The sequence below is a fragment of the Erythrolamprus reginae genome, unplaced genomic scaffold (assembly GCF_031021105.1).
Source record: "Erythrolamprus reginae isolate rEryReg1 unplaced genomic scaffold, rEryReg1.hap1 H_36, whole genome shotgun sequence".
NCBI classification, from domain to species: domain Eukaryota; kingdom Metazoa; phylum Chordata; class Lepidosauria; order Squamata; family Dipsadidae; genus Erythrolamprus; species Erythrolamprus reginae.
This window is the reverse complement of record NW_027248491.1, coordinates 14,934-37,926: the sequence shown is the minus strand read 5'-3', so window position 1 is coordinate 37,926 and position 22,993 is coordinate 14,934. Positions and strand designations below refer to the sequence as shown.

The 22,993-nt window shown below is 45.8% G+C and overlaps 1 protein-coding gene across 2 annotated transcripts in view; it reads left to right on the top strand.

The window, feature by feature from the left end:
• The window catches only part of LOC139155634 (ciliary-associated calcium-binding coiled-coil protein 1-like), a 76,550-nt gene extending 58,107 nt beyond the window's left edge, over positions 1–18,443 (top strand). Inside the window, exons 7-9 of one of the 2 annotated variants that reach the window (XM_070730847.1) lie at positions 341–472; positions 12,956–13,054; positions 18,262–18,443. In XM_070730847.1, coding sequence (XP_070586948.1) covers positions 341–472; positions 12,956–13,030 — 207 coding nt within the window. In that variant the 3' untranslated portion in view covers positions 13,031–13,054; positions 18,262–18,443. Of the gene's footprint in view, positions 1–340; positions 473–6,072; positions 6,606–12,955; positions 13,055–18,261 lie in introns of those variants that run through there. The other variant, XM_070730848.1, reaches the window with a different exon arrangement.
• Positions 18,444–22,993: the final 4,550 nt, after the last annotated feature.

The window sequence follows — 22,993 nt, the reverse complement described above, 5'->3', positions numbered from 1 at the left end:
CTCTCTGTCTCCCTCTCACTCACTCTCTCTCCTCTCTTCCCTCCCTCACCTCCCTCCGCTCTCTCCCTCTCCCTCCCCTCTCTCCCTCCCCCTCCCTTTCCCTCTCTCTCCCTCTCCCCTCCCCCTCTTTCTCTCACACACAGCCCTTATCTTTCCTGCTTTCGCTGAAGACTGGACAAAGATAAGAGAATTTGGGAGGGTCTCCTGCCAGGAGTGACAGCAGGAAACGTGTCAGTGGCCTAGGCGTAGGGGGCACAGATGACTCCATCTGCTCTAGCAGGCCGTTTTACCCGTGTGGGGAGAGGGGTCGCTTGGTGAGCATTTGCCTGCCCTCTTTTAGGAACCAGGAGGCATTTTTGCAGAGGAACCGGTGAAAGAACAAGTGACCGTGGACCCTTTGATGGGCTACACCGTCGAGGACGTCCGCTCGGTCCTGGGCCAGATCACCAATGACCTCATCAGCAACCTTCAGGTAGGGTTGCCAGAAGCAGCCTGGCCTCATTCTGCTTTCATGCTGAGCCCCCCAATGGGATCCCTTGGCCGGGAGGAACGGAGCCTTGTTGACCACAATAGAGCTGGTGCGCTGCTCTTCCCAAGCGTGAATTTTATTACTCCGGAGGGAATTGGAAAACGCCTGCGCATGGAAGCCCTTTGCCGGTCATTCCTCCGCCTGAGCCAGCGTGTCCCTTTAGGACAGCGTGTCCCTTTAGGTGAGACCACATTTGGAATCCTGTGTTCAGTTCTGGAGACCTCACCTACAAAAAGATATTGACAAAATTGAACGGGTCCAAAGACGGGCTACAAGAATGGTGGAAGGTCTTAAGCATAAAACGTATCAGGAAAGACTTCATGAACTCAATCTGTATAGTCTGGAGGACAGAAGGAAAAGGGGGGACATGATCGAAACATTTAAATATGTCAAAGGGTTAAATAAAGTCCAGGAGGGAAGTGTTTTTAATAGGAAAGTGAACACAAGAACAAGGGGACACAATCTGAAGTTAGTTGGGGGAAAGATCAAAGGCAACATGAGAAAATATTATTTTACTGAAAGAGTAGTAGATCCTTGGAACAAACTTCCAGCAGACGTGGTTGGTAAATCCACAGTAACTGAATTTAAACATGCCTGGGATAAACATATATCCATCCTAAGATAAAATACAGGAAATAGTATAAGGGCAGACTGGATGGACCATGAGGTCTTTTTCTGCCGTCAGTCTTCTGTGTTTCTATGTTTCTATGACAGTGGTTCTCAATTATTTTCTGTTATGCCCCCCTCAACAAAGAAATAAACATTTCACTCCCCCCCCCCTCAACTCTCTGATCTGGGCCCCAATGGAATTTTAGTGTTAATATTTATTATTTTACTTATACTGCTCAAAATAAATAAATAAAGGGAACTCTCAAATAACGCATCCTAGATCTGAATGAATGAAATAATTCTCATTGAATGCTTCGTTCTGTACATAGCGTGAATGTGCACAACAGCGTGTGGCTTTGATGGTCAATCAGTGTTGCTTCCTAAGTGGACAGTTTGATTTCACAGAAGTTTGATTTACTTGGAGTTATATTGTGTTGCTTAAGTGTTCCCTTTATTTTTTTTGAGCAGTGTATTATAAGCTGCAAGCAAACTATTGGCTGGGGAAGGCTGCTCTATCCACTGAACTCAGTGGAGCCTGTTTTCAGTTAGGCAGGCATAGGCTACCGTGGTTAGGGCCCTTCTTTTGACACAGGGAAAGGCCAGCTTAATCAAGCCGTTGTTTTGGGATCACCAGCCTGGCCCATAAACTCTGCCTCTGCCGGACATTTATAGCGAATGATGAGGAAGGAGGCTTTAGGATGCCATTTGAAGCCTTTATTTTATTTTATTTTATTTTATTATTTTATTTTATTATTTTTGTTGTATCCCGAAATGGCTACCTTGTATTCTCTGTAAATAGTTTGTTCCGTCTTCAAGCGCTGTCTGAGCCAAAGCAGGAAGTCGCTCCTGATTGGCTCAGACGCGGCTGGCTCTTGCTTTGGCGGGAGCCGCAAAAGTATAAAAGAAGCGGCTTTTCCAAGCAGAGCCAGCCGGTACTCGCTGAAGTCACTTTGCCTTGCTGAACAGTCACTTTCTCTGAGCTGAAATAAAAGTACCGAGTTATTTGAATCCTGTCTCCGGGTCTACTTCACTGGCGACGAACGGACGGAAGAAAACCGCGTGCAACATGAACAAAGTCCAGATCGGCCAGGCTCCGGAACTCTTCGATCCCGAAAAAACGTCCTGGGATGAATACATGACCACCTTCGAGATCATCCTCGAGGCAGCAGGGATACAGGACACCGAAGCCGATCGCAGACGGGCAATTTTCCTGAATTACTGTGGCCCGGAAATCCGTGGAATTGCCCAGACTCTCACCGACCCACAGCCAGCAAGAACCGTAGCGTGGGACGTCCTACAGGAGAAGCTATCGAGCCATTTCAAACCGACCAAACCAGCCATGGTTTATCGGCATCAGTTTTCCATGATGGCTCAGAAGGAAAATGAATCAATCAACCAGTTCACGACGCGACTTCGAACAGTACTTGCTCAATGCAAGTTTAAAGACCCGGAAGCTCGCCTCACAGATGCCTTAGTTTTCGGCATGAAAAGCGCCACGGTGAGAAACAAACTCCTCACCGAAGAAGAGCCGACTCTACAAACCGTAATTAAACTCGCGCAAACCGCAGAAGCCGCCGACGCAGCAGCCAGAGAATTAAAAGAACACGGGAGGCGAGAACTCATCGCAAAGATCGACGCCGCGTCTCCCCGCGCCGTGGAACCAGACGACCCCAACCAACCAGCTCACAACGTGGACAACTGCTTCCTCGTACAAGACCAGCCGAGACACCACAGAACAACTCACCCAGCCCCTTGCGCGGGCTGCCGGGGAAACCACCAGCGCCATCGATGCCCTTTCCGAGACGCCACATGCCGCCGCTGCAACCGTCGAGGCCACATCGCCATCGCATGCAGAGCAACGGCACCAGAAGAGACATTCGCCGCACCACGATACCAACGACCTCAAAACCAGAACTCCCAACCGCGAGAAAATAGACCGTTCCACAATTCGAGTCAAAGGAACTACTCAACCGCTAACCGCGACTACTATAGAGGTAACACTAAATTTTTCGTGAACAACACGACAACACAGAAGGGGGCTAAAATTGTTATCTCACTATTACTAAATAACCAACCATGCTCGATGGAACTTGATACGGGGTCTAGATATACCATTATGCCTTGGGAAAAATTTAAGCTGTATATGCCTAACATGTCTAAATCTGATTTAAAACAAACCTCTTTAGTAATCAGAGATTTTCAAGGGGGGGTGATCTCGGTCCTGGGAACAGCAAATGTACCTATTGTATTCAAGAATGTAAAATGTACCCTACCCATGCTTATTGTAACAGGGGCTAAGCACTCTCTCTTGGGATTGGCTTGGATGGAACCTTTGGGGATTGAAATTTCGGGTGTGTGTAATGTGAACTGTGATAATATGCCTAACTTTGTACAAGAGTTCCCTGAGGTGTTCAGCCCCACTTTGGGGTCGTACAAGGGGCCCCCTATATCGTTTTCTATTGACCCCAAGGTCCCACCAATCAGGTTAAAACCTCGCAGGGTTCCCCTTCCACTTCTCCCCAAACTAGACCTACAACTGGATAAACTTATAAGCCAAGGTATTTTGGTCCCTGTGGAACAAGGACCATGGGAAACCCCCATAGTCACACCGGTGAAGCCAGATGGTTCCCTAAGAGTATGCGCAGATTACAAATCAACTCTTAACAAGGCCCTCCAGCACCACCCCTACCCCATCCCAGTGGTACAGCAACTCCTGCACTCCCTGGGGGAGGGGAAAAGGTTTGCAAAGATCGATCTCGCGCAAGCTTACCAGCAGCTCCCGGTCGATGACCAAACAGCATGCGCACAAACAATTGTAACACATAGGGGAGCATTCAAATGCACGAGGTTACAGTTTGGGGTAAGCATAGCCCCAGGAATTTTCCAGAGCATTATGGAACGCCTATTGTCAGGGGTAAATGGGGCCATCCCATATTTTGATGACATCTTAATTGCAGGGGAAAACCAGGAACAAGTAAACAAAAGAATAAGGGAAGTACTTAAAAGGCTACAAGACAAGGGCTTAAGAATCAAGCCTGACAAATGTGTCTGGGGAACCAACAGTATAGAATTTCTAGGATACAAAATAGACAAAGAAGGTATCCACCCCACAACAGAGAAGTTAAGAGCCATTAGGGAAGCCCCAGAGCCACGAGATAAGAATGAGCTGCAGGCATTTTTAGGCCTCCTTAATTTTTATTCCATTTTTTTAAAGCAGAAGGCAACAGTAGCAGAGCCTCTACATCGTTTACTCCAGAAGGAGGCCCGCTGGACCTGGGGGGAAACTGAACGTGAAGCATTTTTCCAAATAAAGAATTTGCTAACTTCCAAAAGCGTAGTTGTCCAATATAGTGCGTCACTACCCATTAGGCTCACGTGCGACGCCTCGCCATACGGCATAGGAGCAGTTCTAGCTCACGTCATGCCCAATAAAACAGAAGCCCCAATAGCATTTTTTTCAAGAACCATGACCAGCACAGAAAGAAACTACAGTCAGTTAGACAAGGAGGCTCTAGCTTTAGTGGCAGGGGTAAAGAAATTCCACAACTACATTTTTGGTAGAAGTTTTGAATTAGTCACAGACCACAAGCCTTTACTGGGTCTGCTAGCCCCCAATAAGCCTACTCCACCTTTTATGTCTCCAAGATTGATCAGATGGGCCCTTTTCCTCTCAGGATACCAGTATGATCTCACCCATAAGGGGGGGAAGGAAATTAATCACGCAGACGGCCTCAGCAGGTGTCCCATAACAGACTTAGTGGAAGACCCTGTCCCTTCTGCAGATGTGCTATTGATAGAGCTCGAGGAAAACCCACTAACCACGGCCAAAGAGGTAGCTGCACACACGCAGCAAGATCAAATCCTTAAACAAGTGATAAACTGTGTACTTAAGGGATGGCAAAATGATATTGTGAAACCTGAATTGTGTGACTTCAAAGCCAAAAGACTTGAGTTATCTTATGTAAAGGGTTGTTTGTTGTGGGGAGATAGAGTGGTCATCCCCAGAAGCCTAAGGGGAAAGGTACTCAAAATGTTACATGTGGGACATCCTGGGATTGTCAGGATGAAGAGCCTAGCGAGGGGGCATCTATGGTGGCCAGGTCTGGATGCTGAAATTGAAAACTGGGTTTCAAAGTGTGAACCATGCCAAGAGTCACGGCCTAATCCCCCCAAAACAACCCCGGCTGAGTGGGAACAGCCTGCTGGCCCTTGGTCCAGAATCCACATTGACTTCGCGGGTCCAGTGGGGTCCCAGTATTTCTTAATAGTGGTGGATGCATTCTCCAAGTGGGTGGAGATAATAGCAATGAATAACATAACCACAAGTGCCACCATCAAAGTTTTGAGTAGACTGTTTGCCTCCCATGGTTGCCCAGATATTTTGGTGTCTGACAATGGTCCACAGCTAACAGCCAGGCAATTCGAATTGTTCCTAGATGGCCTAGGGGTTAGACATGCCCTCATCTCGCCTTACTCGCCCTGGGCTAATGGATTGGCAGAACGTTACGTTCGTGTGGCGAAGGAAGCACTGCGCAGGTCAGGCCCTGGGGATGTGCAACAAAACTTAGACCAATTCTTACTCACCCAACACATCACCCCTAACTCGCACACACATGTAAGCCCTGCAGAATTATTAATGGGGAGGAAATTAAGGTCACCACTGGATAGGCTGAATCCAAGGTTCTGTATTAACAATAACCAAATGTGTATAAAGCCCGAAAGGGAAATGTATTTGGGACAAACTGTATATGTAAAAAGTTTTGATGGAAATGTAAACTGGATGAAGGGAATTGTTGTTAAACAAAATGCACCAAAAACTTATATTGTAAAGCTAGAGGATGGCCGTTTGTGGAAACGACACATAGACCACATTCGAAAGCGAACAGAAAGCCAATTGCCACAAACCACTGACATGGACTCTCCCCCTTCAACAGACTTTGAGACATTGCCCGAATTACGGAACGCGCAAATAGACTTATCGGGCCTAGGGGAGCCATCCAGCGACGCCGAGCCTTCCTCCTCCTCCGAAGCCTTCGTTGGGCCCGCCAGGCCAAGTCCGCCGCGCAGAGGACACAGCAGCGAGCCATCCTCCACCGTCGGTGTCGAAAGCGAAATGGAACTGCGCAGGTCGGAGCGGGCTTCGCGGAGGCCCCAGCGATTGGACGACTTTGTCACATGGCTTTCTTGATGGATGTGTCCAACTATGAGGGGAGGGGTGTTGTATCCCGAAATGGCTACCTTGTATTCTCTGTAAATAGTTTGTTCCGTCTTCAAGCGCTGTCTGAGCCAAAGCAGGAAGTCGCTCCTGATTGGCTCAGACGCGGCTGGCTCTTGCTTTGGCGGGAGCCGCAAAAGTATAAAAGAAGCGGCTTTTCCAAGCAGAGCCAGCCGGTACTCGCTGAAGTCACTTTGCCTTGCTGAACAGTCACTTTCTCTGAGCTGAAATAAAAGTACCGAGTTATTTGAATCCTGTCTCCGGGTCTACTTCAATTTTATTTTATTTTTTTGTTTGTTTGATTGATTGCTTTTTATGCCGCCCTTCTCCTTAGACTCAGGGCGGCTTACAACATGTTAGCAATAGCCCTTTTGAACAAAGCCAGCCTCTTGCCCCCACAATCCGGGTCCTCATTTTACCCACCGGGGAAGGATGGAAGGCTGAGTCAACCTTGAGCCGGTGATGAGATTTGAACCACTGACCTTCAGATCTACAGTCAACTTCAGTGGCTCGTAGTACAGCACTCTACCTGCTGCACCACCCCAGCTCATCATTTTGCCCAGCTGCAGAGGACGTTCCTCCTAGTTTAGCAGCAGGTTCTCCACGCCGTTCAAGGTTCTGCGATGCCCACCAAGAACAATGGGAACCCATACAGCCACCCCTCCTGGCGGCCTTCTCGTCCGGGTTTGTAGCAGCATGCAACCAGGAAAACAGTCCCCATGTGGGAAAATCGATCAAGAGGGACTACGCATATTCCCCAGGGTCACACACCTTCAACCCTGGCATCGCTCCGTGCTCCGCTACTTGAGACGCACTGCTTTAGGGGACAGCCCCTATGGGAAGGTGCAGCCAATGAAGGGCTACCAAAATTTTTATCACCACACTGTGGGCGTGGCTTATGCAAGACACACCCTTCATATTCTTTCAACATCTTTTAGTGCAAATTGGGTGCTCTGGGGTGGAGCTTCATTTTTGCTACCCCACTGCTTTCCACCTCCATCCGGGCAGCAGCCCACCCCTGGGTATAGCCTCCCCTGCCTTCCTTCTGCCTCTGAAGGGCCCTCTCAGACCAGGGTCCTCACCTCCCCAGAAGTACGTGGTCTAAGCAACTTGGGTGTCCTCCTCGATGCACAGCTGACATTGGAACATCATCTTTCGGCTGTGGCGAGGAGGGCGTTTGCCCAGGTTCGCCTGGTGCACCAGTTGCGGCCCTATTTGGACCGGGAGTCACTGCTCACAGTTGCTCATGCGCTCATCACCTCGAGGTTCGATTACTGCAACGCTCTCTACACGGGGCTACCTTTGAAAAGTGTTCGGAAACTTCAGATCGTGCAGAACGCGGCCGTGAGAGCCATCGTGGGGCTTCCCAGATTTGCCCACGTGTCTACAACACTCCATGGCCTGCATTGGTTGCCGATCAATTTCCGATCACAATTCAAAGTGTTGGTTATGACCTTTAAAGTCCTACATGGCATTGGACCAGAGTACATCTGGAACCGCTGGCTACCGCAGAAATCCCAGCGACCGGTAAGGTCCCACAGAGTTGGCCTTCTCCGGGTCCCGTCGACTAAACAATGTTGTCTGGCGGGCCCCAGGGGAAGAGCCTTCTCTGTGGCGGCCCCGACCCTCTGGAATCAACTGGCCCTGGAAATTAGAACTGCTCCCACCCTCCTTGTCTTTTGTAACTACTCAAGATACCGCCAGGCATGGGAGATTTGAGACATCTTTCCCCGAGGCTCCTTATAATTTATGTTTGGTATGTATGTGTTGTCTGGTTTTAATATGATAGGGTTTTAGTTATTTCTTTTAATATTAGATTTGTGCCACTATAATATTGTTTTTATCATTGTTGTGAGCCGCCCCGAGTCTTCAGAGAGGGGCAGCATACAAATCTAATAAATTATTATTATTATTATTATTATTATTATTATTATTATTATTATGTCAGTACAACACAGCAAATGAGATCACCATGCTGGATTTCGTATTTCATCACCGGTCGGGCGTGATGTAGCGGCGAATTATGTTTGTCGATCCCAGTAAAGCGGCCTTTTGCAATTGACAGGTGGAGATTTTGTCAATTCCGATGGTTTTCAAATGTCCGCTGAGATCCTTTGGCACTGCGCCCAGCGTGCCAAGGACCACTGGGACCACGTTCACTGGCTTATGCCAGAGTCGTTGCAGCTCGATTTTTAGATCTTTGTATTTCACTAATTTCTCTAGCTGCTTTTCTTCAATTCTGCTGTCCCCTGGGATTGCGATGTCAATGATCCACACTTTCTTCTTCTCCAGGATCACTATTATTATTATTATTATTATTATTATTATTATTATTATTATAATTATCATCATTATTTCTGTTCAATTAACACGTCACTTTTGCAGATTTTGGCTGTTCTGATACATCTCGTGGGTTATATCTAGAAATCCATGTGGAATGACCTGTTAACAACCCCATGAAAATACCACTTCCGGCAGGGAAGGAATGCCGGCTTTAGTTCCTTTTTTTACTGCTCCTTTTATTGCAAATTGAACTGTTTAACAATTTTTTTAAAAAAAAACGAAACGAGAAAAACTTCGCGCTGAGAGCTTTTCCCACTTGGGAGAGCTGAAATATTTAAGAGTGATTAAATGGGAGCATTAAAGAACCCTGGGAAAGTTTACATTCCGCGCAAAGGGTTTCTGTTGCTTTTGTTAACCTGCCACCAAAGCCGGGCAAATGCCTTCCTTCCAGCTTTCTCATAGTTTCCATTTGTAAATTCCAACTAACCTATTCCCACAGAAGTTCAAGAGTGTTGGTTAAGATGACAGCACAGCTTGTGGGTTTGGGCGCATTCCTGCAAAAGACACATCGTTTTGTTCATCGTGTAGTTTTCCTCCAAACGTTCGCTGTTGAATTAGGCAGCTGTGCAACTCCTCGCAGGGAAAAATGGATTCCAGAAGGTAGCCAGGTGTCCAGACAGGTGGGGAATGGGATAGCCCCCTTTCTAAGGCCTCAGGTTCTCTCTGTGCCCTGAGCACTTTTAGGTCCCAAAGGCTGGAGAAGCCCATTTTCTTAGCTCTGCTGACCCTTATGTGAGCATCACAGTGAAATTAAGCTCTGCAAAGCAGGAAGAGGGAGATTGTGATCCCGCTGTATGGAGCGCTGGCGAGACCACATTTGGAATACTGTGTTCAGTTCTGGAGATCGTGCAGAATGCAGCTGCGAGAGCAATCGTGGGCTTTCCCAAATATGTCCATGTTACACCAACACTCCACAGTCTGCATTGGTTGCCGATCAATTTCCGGTCACAATTCAAAGTGTTGGTGATGACCTACAAAGCCCTTCATGGCATCGGACCAGATTATCTCAGGGACCGCCTTCTGCCGCATGAATCCCAGCGACCGGTTAGGTCCCACAGAGTTGGCCTTCTCCGGGTCCCGTCGACTAAGCAATGTCGTTTGGCGGGAGCCAGGAGAAGAGCCTTCTGTGTGGTGGCCCTGACCCTCTGGAACCAGCTCCCCCCAGATATCAGAGTTGCCCCCACCCTCCTTGCCTTTCCCAAGCTCCTTAAAACCCACCTCTGTCGTCAGGCATGGGGGAATTGAAATTTCCCTTCCCCCTAGGCTTATAGAATTTATACATGGTATGCTTGTATGTATGATTGGTTCTTTAAATTGGGGTTTTTAAGATTATTTTTAATATTAGATTTGTTCACATTGTCTTTTTTATTGTTGTTAACTGCCCCGAGTCTTCGGAGAAGGGGGGCATACAAATCTAATTAATGATAATAATAATAATAATAATAATAATAATAATAATAATAATAATAATAATAATAACAACAACAACAACAACAATAATACAAAAAGATATGGATAAAGTTGAATGGGTCCAAAGACGGGCTACAAGAATGGTGGAAGGTCTTAAGCATCAAACTTATCGGGAAAGACTTCATGAACCAAATCTGTATAGTCTGGAGGACAGAAGGAAAAGGGGGGACATGATCGAAACATTTAAATATGTTAAAGGGTTAAATAAGGTTCAGGAAGGAAGTGTTTTTAATAGGAAAGTGAACACAAGAACAAGGGGACACAATCTGAGGTTAGTTGTGGGAAAGATCAGAAGCGACGTGAGGAAATATTATTTGACTGAAAGAGTAGTAGATGCTTGGAACAAACTTCCAGCAGACGTGGTTGGTAACTCCACAGTAACTAAAATGTAAACATTCCTGGGATAAACATATATCCATCCTAAGATAAAATGCAGGAAATAGTATACGGGCAGACTAGATGGACCATGAGGTCTTTTTCTGCCGTCAATCTTCTACGTTTCTATTCTGATGCTTCTTTGTAGGATGTTTACTAGCAATTAAACTTTAGTTAAAAAGAGACTGTCACTTAACTCACTCCCCCCCCCCCCGAGTTTCATTTCACTTCCGTTTGGGTTTTCTAGAATTCAATAGGGGTTTTCCCCTCCCCACAAAATGAAAACTGCACGACAAAAGGAAGTAGAAGAGAACAAACCTGTAATATATTGAATGATTGGTTGACGATCAGTTTCCGGTCACAATTCAAAGTGTTGGTTATGACCTATAAAGCCCTTCATGGCACCGGACCAAGATATCTGCGAGACCGCCTTGTGCCGCACGAATCCCAGAGGCCGGTTAGGTCCCACAGAGTGGGCCTTCTGCGGATCCCGTCGACTAAACAATGTCGTCTGGCGGGACCCAGGGGAAGAGCCTTCTATGTGGCGGCTCCGACCCTCTGGAAACAACTCCCCCCAGAGATTACGACTGCCCCCACACTCCTTGCCTTTCGTAAACTCCTCAAAACCCACCTCTGTCGTCAGCCTTGGGGGAACTGAGACACACACCCCTTGCCTATGTAATTTTGTGCATGATATGACTGTGTGTATGTATTCTATCTATTGGGTTTTTTTTTTCTTTTTTGACTTTTTAATGTAAAACTTATTTTAGATTTTAATTATTAGATTTGTTACCATGTATTGTTTTTATCACTGTTGTGAGCTGCCCCGAGTCTACGGAGAGGGGCGGCATACAAATCTAATTAATAATAATAATGATAATGATTTTGATGATGATGATGATGATGATGATGATGATGATGATATCAGCCTTCCCAGCTTGGTGACTCCAGGTCGAGTGGAGAGAGGATCTGGCAGCTGTGTGCCAGGAAAGACAGGGATTTTATCCAACATATATTTATTTATTTATTGGATTTGTATGCCGCCCCTCTCCGCAGACTCGGGGCGGCTAACAGCAATGATAAAAACAGCATGTAGCAATCCAACTAATAAAACAACTAAAAACCCTTATAATAAAACCAAACATATACACAAACATACCATGCATAACTTGTAATGGCCTAGGGGGAAGGAATATCTTAACTCCCCCATGCCTGGCGGCATAAATGAGTCTTGAGTAGTTTACGAAAGACAGGGAGGATGGGGGCAGTTCTAATCTCCGGGGGGAGTTGGTTCCAGAGGGCCGGGGCCACCACAGAGAAGGCTCTTCCCCTGGGGCCCGCCAAACAACATTGTTTAGTCGACGGGACCCGGAGTAGGCCAACTCTGTGGGACCTAATCGGTTGCTGGGATTCGTGCGGTAGCAGGCGGTTCCGGAGGTAATCTGGTCCCATGCCATGTAGGGCTTTAAAGGTCATGACCAACACTTTGAATATATAACAATAGCACTTAGGTATATACCGCTTCACAGTGCTTTACAGCGTACTCTAAGTGGTCTACAGAGCCAGCATGCATTGCTCCTCATTTGAACCACCTGAGAAGGAGGGAAGGCTGAGTCAACCTTGAGCCTTGTGGTGAGATTTGAACTGGTGAACTACAGCCAGCAGTCAGCAGAAGCAGCTTGCCGTACTGCATTCTAACCACTGCGCCACCAAGGCTCCTTATCATACCTATACAGCCTCCGTTTTAAGAAGGTCAGGCCATCTGACTTCCCACCCCCAACCCCCACGCCTAGCAACACAACTTGTGCTGTGCAAGTACCGGTTGGGCTGCTCAAACACCAGGAAGCCAGGAGGCATTTGCTTTCCTATAGTTCAGGGGTCTCCAACCTTTACGCCTGGAGGGCTTCAACTCCCAGAATTTCCAAACCAACTTGAAAATTGACTGGGGAATTCTGGGAGTTGAAGTCCTTCAGGCTTAGAGTGGCCGAGCTTGGAGACCCCTGAGTTATAGTTCAAAGAGAGCTGAGCCCCCACTCTGGGCTGGAGCAAAGGGAGCTTGGATGGGCTCATAAGAAGAGAGTTTATGGACTGTTGCCCTATCCCACGGAAGCTGCAGGCTTTTTTGGTAGAGAGGGAGAGCAACCGGTAGACTAACTAATGGCAGCTGACACTATACAGTCTAGTATGTTTGGGAGGTAATGCATACATGAGGACCCGGATTGTGAGGGCAATATCCTGACTCTGTTAAAAAGTGCTATTACAAACATGTTGTAAGCTGCCCTGAGTCTAAGGAGAAGGGCGGCATAAAAATTGAATGAATGAATGAATGAATGAATGAATGAATGAATGAATGAATGAATACAAGATAAGAGAGACAGTAGATTACAGAGTTGACCAAACTCTCTTCTTCATAGTCTGAGATCTGCGAGAAGCTCCAAATGCAAGAAGAGACCTATTCAGCGAAAATAGAGAAGATGAAGAAAGCCTGAAGCCATCAGAGCAATGGAGCAAAGGTAGGATCTTACACAGAGCAATTCATTAGTTTGGTTGGTAAAGGAAATGTAATTTAGGCAGGATCCACGGACTGGGGATTAATGCATTTCTTCCTTTAGAGCCGGTTGGGTAGCAAAATCTTGGCTAGAGAGCAGTGACCCCTCCTTTAAAGCAATCCCTCATTTTCAAGTGTCTTCTTTCAGCTGAGCCACATCAGATCTGTGAAACTTCTCCTTTTGTGTAGGAAGATATTTTGAGGGCTCAAGTATGTACAGTAGTACCTCGTGATACGAACCCCTCGTCTCGCGAACTTTTCAAGATACGAACCCAGGATCTGGATTTTTTGTGCCTCTTCTTACAAACCTTTTTCGTCTTACGAAGCCCCCACCGCCGCGAACGCTGAACCCAGAAGTTCGGCAAAAGTTCGGGTTCAGCATTTGGGTTCAACTGAGAAGTGCCGCTGCCCGGCTGTCACCTTTTGAAACAGCCCGGGGGCTTCTCAGCGTTCTCCCACACCCGAACCTGGAAGTTCGGCAAATGTTCGGGTTCGGGAGACCGCCAAGAAACGCCACCGCCCGGCTGTCAGCTTTGCAGAAGAGCCGCGGAGCTGTCGGCCGGTCGGGAGGCTCAAATGGAAGTGGGGAATCCCAATAGGGAATTCCATGGGTGGAGCTTTGACGTCACGGAGACGTCCTTCCTGGGATAGACATATATCCATCATAAGATAAAATACAGGAAATAGTATAAGGGCAGGCTAGATGGACCATGAGGTCTTTTTTCTGCCGTCAATCTTTTGTGTTTCTATGTTTCTAAGTAGGTAAGAGGGAGAGAGGGAGAAAGAAGGTAGAGGGAAGAGATGGTAGAGGGAGGGGAGTAACCCAAAATATAGAAGGAAAACAGACGGGAGATAAAAGTATAAATGGTACAAATTTCGGATATCCATTTATGACATATTAAAAAAAATGTGTAAGTGTGTAACTTTGATATTGTGGCATATGCGTGGATGTAGAGTTGGTGAAAAAAAATTAAAAGAATTTATCCCACTACTTTTACATGTGATCCAAATAGAAAAAGTCATAAATACAAACTAGCTCTGCAGATGGTGTTGAAGGGGGAGGCGGCATTTCCATGTGGTTGACTTATTCCATTGATGGACAACTAGCCCGTGATGTGTCCAACTTCACAAAGAGGAGAAAAATGGGTTTGGCCAAACACGGCCCTTTGACCAAGTTCTTTGGGGCTGGAGTGGCGACGTACAGTGTGAGCCTTATTAAACCAGTCAATGAAAAAAATCTAATGAAAGTACATTGGCTCATAAATTTCATAGACTTCCCTGTTTGGGATTGTAATCCAAATGGCAGAGGAGGAGGAGGAATTAATTTGACAGGGCTCTGGAGAGCGTCCAGATTAAAGTAAACATGGCAATGAATAAAAAGCAATTCTGTTGCTGTTGCTCATCAAACCCATGAGAAGACACGCAACGTTCTTTATTTACGAAACAGAAATGAAGTGCAGGGCCATAGGATGGGGAAAAAAATATGTTTTGGTACAGTATTCGTGGAATACGTCTTCGGAAAGAAATTCCATAATATCCGTATCGTTTGGATATTTTGTTTCCTCATTCCCCAAACGCCTCCACATTTCTTATTACAATGTTCTTCCTGGAACTAGGGGGGAGTTTAGATTGTTCTATATAGCAGGGGTCTCCAACCTTGTCACACAGAGTGGGTCTTCTCTGGGTCCCGTCAACTAAACAATGCCGCTTGGCGGGACCCAGGAGAAGAGCCTTCTCTGTGGCGGCCCTGACCCTCTGGAACCAACTCCCCCCAGAGATTAGAATTGCCCCCACCCTCCTTGCCTTTCGTAAGCTACTTAAAACCCACCTCTGCCGCCAGGCATGGGGGAAATTAAGACTTTTTTCTCCCCCTAGGCCGTTACAACTGTATACGTGGTATGTTTGTATGTATGTTTGGTTTTTATATATTAAGGGGTTTTAATTTGCTTTTAGTATTGGATTTCATTGTACATTTTCATGATTGTTGTTAGCCGCCCCGAGTTTTCGGAGAGGGGCGGCATATAAATCCAATAAAACTTCAAACTTCAAACTTAACAAGTTCAAACCTGACAGAAAGGAGAATTCTGGGAGTTGAAGTCCGCCAGGCTTAAAGTTGCCCAGTTTAGAGACCCCTACCATATAGAGTTTGAGTGTCCGTACTTGAGCATCAGAAATTATTTATTTGTTTGCTTGTTTGTTTGTTTGTTTGTTTGTTTGTTTAGATTTCTATGCCACCCTTCTCGAAGCGACTCAGGGCGGTGTACAACATTAATGCAACAGTATTTACAGTGATACCTTGTCTTAGGTTCGTAAGGTGAAAAGTTCGTAAGACGAAACAATGTTTCCCATAGGAATCAATGTAAAAGCTGCAAATCCTTCAGAAAAATCCCAAACTTCTCTCTCCAAGCTGCCCCTCCCTTTCTTCAAAACACACCCTTTCATTGCCTCTGCAAGCACTCCAGTTCTCCTTGCTTTTTTAATGCAAACTCTTTCGCTCTCTCCAAGCCGCCCGTCCCTTTTCTTTCTTCAAAACACACCCTTTCATTGCCTCTGCAAGTGCTCCAGTTCTCTTTGCTTTTTTAATGCAAACTCTTTCGCTCTCTCCAAGCCACCGTTCCCTTTTCTTTCTTCAAAACACACCCTTTCGTTGCCTCTGCAAGCACTCCAGTTCTCCTTGCTTTTTTAATGCAAACTCTTTTGCTCTCTCCAAGCTGCCTCTCCCTTTTCTTTCTTCAGAACACACCCTTTCATTGCCTCTGCATGCACTCCAGTTCTCCTTGCTTTTTTAATGCAAACTCTTTCGCTCTCTCCAAGCCGCCCCTCCCTTTTCTTTCTTCAAAAAAGAAAAAAAGAAACCCCTTCATCCCAGCAGCAGCGGCTTGTGGTGAAAATATTTCGGAAGAAGAGGCAAAAAAATCTTAAACATCGGTTCATATCTTGAAAAGTTCGTTAGAGGAGGCGTTCGTAAGACGAGGTACCACTGTGCAAGAAATCTAATATCTCTAAAAATAAAAAAATTCTAAACACATTTAAAAAACCCATGCACATTCACATATACTCATCCAATCCAATCATGTCTCATATCGGCCAGAGACAGTCATCACTCACGGCCACCGATGGGCTCCTACAGGTATGGTCAGGTACGCAGTACCGGTAGCAAAATTTGGAGCTCCACCCCAGAGCACCCAATTTGCACTGAAAGATGTTGAAACAAAATGCATAAGCCACGCCCACAGTGTGGTATTAAAAATTTTGGTAGCCCATCACTGCTCACGGCCCCCATGCCTGCCGGCAAAGGAAGGTTTTTAAGGCTTTGGGGAAAACCAGGAGGGAGGGAGCGGTACGTATCTCTGGAAGGAGTTCGTTCCAGATGGCTGGGGCTGTCACAGAGAAGGCTCTTCCCCTAGGTCCCGCCAGTCGACATTGTCTGGCTGACCGGACCTGGAGAAGGCTGACTCTTTGGGACCTAACTGGCCGCTGGGATACATGAGACAGCAGATGGTCCCGATGATAATCTGGTCCTAAGTCATATAGGGCTTTATAGGTAATAAGCAGTTCTTTGAATTGGGCCCGGAGACTGATTGGCAACTAGTGCAGCTCACGGAGTGATGTTTGATTTGATTTGATTTGATTTGATTTGATTTGATTTGATTTGATTTGATTTGATTTGATTTGATTTGATTTGATTTGATTTGATTTGATTTGATTTGATTTGATTTGATTTGATTTGATTTAATTTGTATGCCTCTCCGGGGCAATAGAACAATTCATAACAAATCTAATAATTTAAAAAACATTTTAAAACCCCCATTATTAATCAAACATACATACAAACATGCCATACATAAATTGTATAGGCCCGGGGGAGATATCTCAATTCCCCCATGCCTGGCGGCAAAGGTGGGTTTTAATTTTGAAATGTGGGCAGATCTTGGTAATCCCACTACTGCTCGCGCGGCTGCATTCTGCACAATTTGTAGTCTCCGAACAGTCTTCAAAGGCAGCCCCATGTAGAAAATACTTTTTTGAATAAATTGGATCCCAAAAAGGAAAGGGACACACAGAGCAAAGGCTAATTTTCAAAACACCTAGAATAAATTCAAAAGTCACATGCGCCACATTTTGTTAAATCCGGAAAATAAAATGGTCACGTAAAGTACAGTGTAGAGGGTTTTTTTAAAAAAATTATTCATTTGTCCAATACACAGATACATAGGAAGAAAAATAGGCATGTGATAATATAAAAGAGGGTGAAAGTGAACTTAGAGGAGAGGATATATGAAAGGAAGAGAATATATAAGATAGGTGAAAGAAAGGAAAGACAATTGGACAGGGGACGAAAGGCACACCAGTGCACTTATGTACACCCCTTACTGGCCTCTTAGAAACCTGGAGAGGTCAATCGTGGAGAGTCTAAGGGAGAAATGTTGGGGGTTAGGGGTTGACACAATTGAGTCCGGTAATGAGTTCGATAACTCGATTGTTGAAATCATATTTTTTACAGTAAAGTTTGGCGCGGTTCGTATTAAGTTTGAATCTGTTGCGTGCTCTTGCGTTGTTGCGGTTGAAGCTGAAGTAGTCATTGACTGGTAGGACATTGCAGCATATGATCTTTTGGGCAATACTCAAATCATGTTTTAGGTGCCCTAGTTCTAGGATTTCTAGGCCCAGGATTGTTAGTCTATTTTCGTAGGATATTCTGTTTCGAGTGGAGGAGTGAAGGGCTCTTCTGGTGAAATATCTTTGGACATTTTTGAGGGTGTTGATGTCTGAGATGTGGTATGGGTTCCAGACAGATGAGCAGTAATCTAGGATGGGTCTGGCAAAAGTTTTGTAGGCTCTTGTGAGTAGTGTGAGATTGCCTGTCCAAAGGTATGCTGAGCATCTATTCTACATTAGCATGCCTAATCAATAATCGATAAAATCAATGTTCCTTGATTTTGCTGATTGTCTCAAGATGCTCATAAAATGCCTTGAGCTTCTCCAGGTGACGTAAACATGGTTGACCTGGAGCTTGGCTGAGGCGAAGCTTCTTCCAATGTCTACATTGCAGAAGGTCTCAAGAACTTGCCCAACTGTTGAGATTGACCAATTATCAATGTGTCCAATTTTATTCCAACCTGGAGGCTGACATTCTGTGTTTCCTCACCATTTCTTCTATTTCTTTCCTAGGAAAAGCATCTGCAACTAAGGGAAATTTTGCAAGGCCTTCTGTTCATCGCCCTGCAAGTCAACAGAAGAGAAGAAACTTTTCAAAGCAAGGAGCAGTCCTGTTATTGTTTTTTCACTCCCCTGCCCTATTTTGTCATTTGATTGAGTACAATAAAGAAGTGTTATTCACGTGGGTCCTGAAATACTACGAAGTTGGAAGTCTTGAATCTGACCTCTTTTGCTGGGGTTCCCTTACTTTCTTCTCTCTTGCTTACTGTTCTGTCTGGGTCACTCCGGAAGCCAATACCAACCCAAAAAGAGAAGCCAGACACACCGATAAAAGGCAAAGGCAGTTTATAAAATTCAAGAAAAAACACAGGTAACAGAAAATGTCCTTACAAACAGGAAAATGCTGTATCTTCAGATATATCCACGAAGGCAAAAGTCCATGCAGCAATACAGGATTCTTGCTGCCAATACGAGGCTGTAGATAGCAGACCTACACCTCCCACGGGTCTTCCAAACTGCTGGGCCACAAGCCAGGAACAGAGACGCCGAGAACAAAGCAGGACACTGTAACTCCAATTGATAACACTCCACATGGCTTCAAGGGCTTGCCTGCCTTTTAAGCCCTGCTAAGGAGGACCACACCCAAGCCCAGCTGTTCCTAATTCAGTGCTGATAATACTTCTTTAATTGCTCCTTTCTTTGATCTGAACGTCTCTGTCACATGTCAATGACGGCTTGTGCTTCATCACCTAATGACTCCAAGCTACTGGGTGGGGAGAGCCCCCACCCCACCCCCCGGGGCTCTCGTGCTCTTCTCCTTTGTCCCATTCCTGACTTTCCTCTACCCCGTCCGACTGTTCAGCCCCCTCCTCTTCGCTGTCATCCTCCTCCGGGCATGGAGCCAGCAAAGACATAGCCGGTCCCTGAGCAGCCTCAGGCTGAACCACAACACTTACCTTGCCTTCTTCTAGAGAAATTAAGACATTATTGTCGGTTCAGGAACAGTGATGGGCCGCAAAGTTCAGCCGAACCCGAACTCGAACTCCAAACGCTACATGACGTCAAAGCTCCGCCCCTAGAATCCCATCGTTTTTTTATTTTTACGGATTTTTAAATTTTTATTTATTTTTATTTTTACAAAAAAGGACACCGCAGCGGCGCCGCAAGCAAAGGGAGGTCACTTCATGTAAAAATAAATATATATATTTTTACGTGAAAGGACCTCCCTTTGCTTGCGGTGCCGCTGCAGCGTCCTTTCACGTAAAAAAATCCATAAAAATAAAAAATGATGGGATTCTGGGGCGGAGCTTTGACGTCACGTATACCGGCAGGTTGCTAAGCATGCCAAGGTGATCACTTCCTAGTCCTCAATCGCATGCATTATTTGCTTTTACATTGATTCCTATGGGAAAAATTGCTTCATCTTACAAACCTTTCTAAGTTCGTAAGTAATGGTACCATGTTGGGCTGTTATACAGTAACTACGAGACAAGAATCTTTTATTTTCTCCTTCCAAAAGCTTATCTGTGTTTGTAGTTATATTCAGATGTTTCAAGTCCTGCTTTGTAATCCCCTCTTTTGTTCTGGCTGTTTGATATCCGCTCCAGATATTATATTCTATGTTATGGTTAGATTCGCGATCTTCCCTCGAGCATAATATTGAAGTCAAGCTTTATCAGGCTACTTATGGAGAAGAATTCGGTGCTTTGATTGGGTTCCAGGGAAATGTTTTCAATTCCTTCTGCTGCCAGACACATGATGTGGATCATACTAACCATTTTTCCCAAGCCTCCTTTGACCCCCCCCTCCCCATAATAAACTAATTTGCACGAGGGTGGTGGGGAATTTGGCAGTTGTCTGCAGAGGGGAGGGTTTCTCGCAGATACGGACCAAATACCAGGCAGAGCATTCCTCCGTGTAATCCAATCCAAGCAGGGCTGTTTGCAATACCTCCTTTCACCGCTGCCATGTTGACAATTCATCTGAACGATTTTTAAATGAAACCCAGGGGAGAGCCAGGAAATGATGAGCTGGTAGCCGAATGCCTGGTTCCTGGCAGATTGATAGAAATGGTGATCAAAGGAAAAAAGAAGCTGTTCTGTCTGGATCACTCCAGAAGCCAATACCAACCCAAAAAGAGAAGCCAAACACACTGGTAAAAGGCAAAGGCAGTTTCATAAAATTCAAGAAAAACACAGGTAACAGAAAATGTCCTTACAAACAGGAAAATCTTCAGATATATCCACGAGGGCCAAAAGTCCATGCAGCAATACAGAATTCTTGCTGCCAAGCCAAGGCTGTAGATAGCAGACCTACACCTCCCACGGGTCTTCCAAAGCTGCTGGGCCACAAGCCAGGAACAGAGACGCCGAGAAACAAAACAGGATAACGCCACGCCAAGCTGATAACACTCCATATGGCTTAAAGGGCTTGCCTGCCTTTTAAACCCTGCTGATGAGTACCACACCCAAACCCAGCTGTTTCTACTTCAATGGTGAAAATATCTCTTTAACTGCTCCTTTCGTTGCTCTGAACGTCGCTGTCTCATGTCAATGACGGCTTGTGCGTCATCACCTAATGACTCCAAGCTACTGGCTGAGGAGAGGCCCCCCCCGGGGCTCTCATGCTGTTCTCCTTCATCCCATTCCTGATTTTCCTCTCCCCCGTCCAACTGTTCAGCCCCCTCCTCTGCGCTGTCATCCTCCTCCGGGCATGGAGCCAGCAGAGACACAGCTGGTCCCTGAGCAGCCTCAGACTGAATCACAACAGAAGCCATGCCTGAAATTTAACGTGGCTTCTTCAAAAGTAAATCTTGCCTGTCTAGAGGATTAATATTATTAATATTATTAACATTATTAACATTATCAATATTATCAATATTATCAATAATAATAATAATAATAATAATAATAATAATAATAATAATAGAGATTTCAGCAATAAAAATCGGTGGCATAAATATATAAATATTTTGCTAAAATATTTATAAGAAAGCTCACACACAACTAGCCTTGTGGTGTGACCAGAACAATCTAGAACCGAACACACTCAAAACCATAGAAATGGTGGTAGACTATAGGAGAAACCCTTCCACCCTTCCACCTCTCACAATACTAGACAACGCAGTATCAACAGTACAGACCTTCAAATTTCTAGGTTCCATCCTATCTCAAGACCTAAAATGGTCGCCTAACATCAAAAAAGCACAACAAAGAATGTTCTTTCTGCGCCAGCTCAGGAAGCTCAAACTGCCCAAGGAGCTGCTGATACAGTTCTACAGAGGAATCATTGAGTCTGTCATCTGCACCTCTATAACTGTCTGGTTTGGTGCTGCAACCCAAAAAGACCGACACAGACTTCAGAGGATAATCAGAACTGCAGAAAAAACAATTGCTGCCAACCTGCCTTCCATTGAGGACCTGTATACTGCTCGAGTCAAAAAGAGGGCAGGGAAAGTATTTACTGACCCCTCACATCCTGGACACAAACTGTTTCAACTCCTACCCTCAAAACGTCGCTACAGAGCACTGCACACCAAGACAACTAGACACAAGAACAGTTTTTTCCTGAACGCTATCACTCCGCTAAACAAATAATTCCTTCAACACTGTCAAACTATGTACTAAGTCTGCGCTACTATTACAACTAGTTTTTTCCCATCATCCTATCACCCATTTCCTCCCACTTAGGACTGTATGACTGTAACTTGTTGCTTGTATCCTTAAGATTTTAAGTAATATTGATTGTTTCCTCATTACGTATTTGACCCCTATGACAATCATTAAGCGTTGTACCTCATGATTCTTGACAAATGTATCTTTTTCTTTCATGTACACTGAGAGCATCTGCACCAAAGACAAATTCCTTGTATGTGTAATCATACTTGGCCAATAAACTATTCTATTCTATTCCATTCCATTCCATTCTATTCTATTCTATCTATCTACATGCGAGTCCCCTCACAAGATTTCAGCGTGTTTTTGCTTTCTGACGATGCGCAGGAGCATGCATACACTTGCACAAAATGCACACACGCACACAAGACAACCGAAGCTGCACGCAAAGCGCACCAGTAGCGGCCGGTGATAGCAATCCACCCCTGCCACAGCTCACTTTCTCCTTCGCTTCAGGCTGTTCCTGGCTGCACTTGACTATCCGTCTGCTTCTAGAATAGTGATGGCGAACCTTTTTTCCCTTGGGTGCCGAAAGAGCATGAGACACGCTATTGTGCATGTGCGAGTGCCCACACCCATAATTCAATGCCTGGGGAAGGCAAAAACAGCCTCCCTTGCCTCCCCCCCGAGGTCCTCTGGAGCAGCGTTTCCCAACCAGTGTGTCGCGGCACACTAGTGTGCCGCGAGACATGGCCAGGTGTGCCGTGAAATTCCTAGGGCAGCTCCAGCTGGGCGGGGCGCTGCCAGTGCGGCTACTGCCCGATGCCACTGTTGCCGGTGCTCTCCTGCTGGGCCCCAAAGAAGGAAGGCGGGAAAAAAGGAGAGCTTCATTCTTCACACCGGCAGCAAGAGGAGGAGAGTGCCATCAGCAGCGGCACCAGGTACCCTGTTTCCCCGATAGTAAGACACCCCCGATTGTAAGACGTATCGGGGGTTTCAGGGGGGTCGGCTAATATAAGCCATACCCCAAAAGTAAGACATATGTCTTACTTTTGGGGAAACACGGGGGTATTGCCGCCTCCCTCTCATCTAGCTGCGCACCGCCTCCTGCCCACGTCCGCACCGTCCCC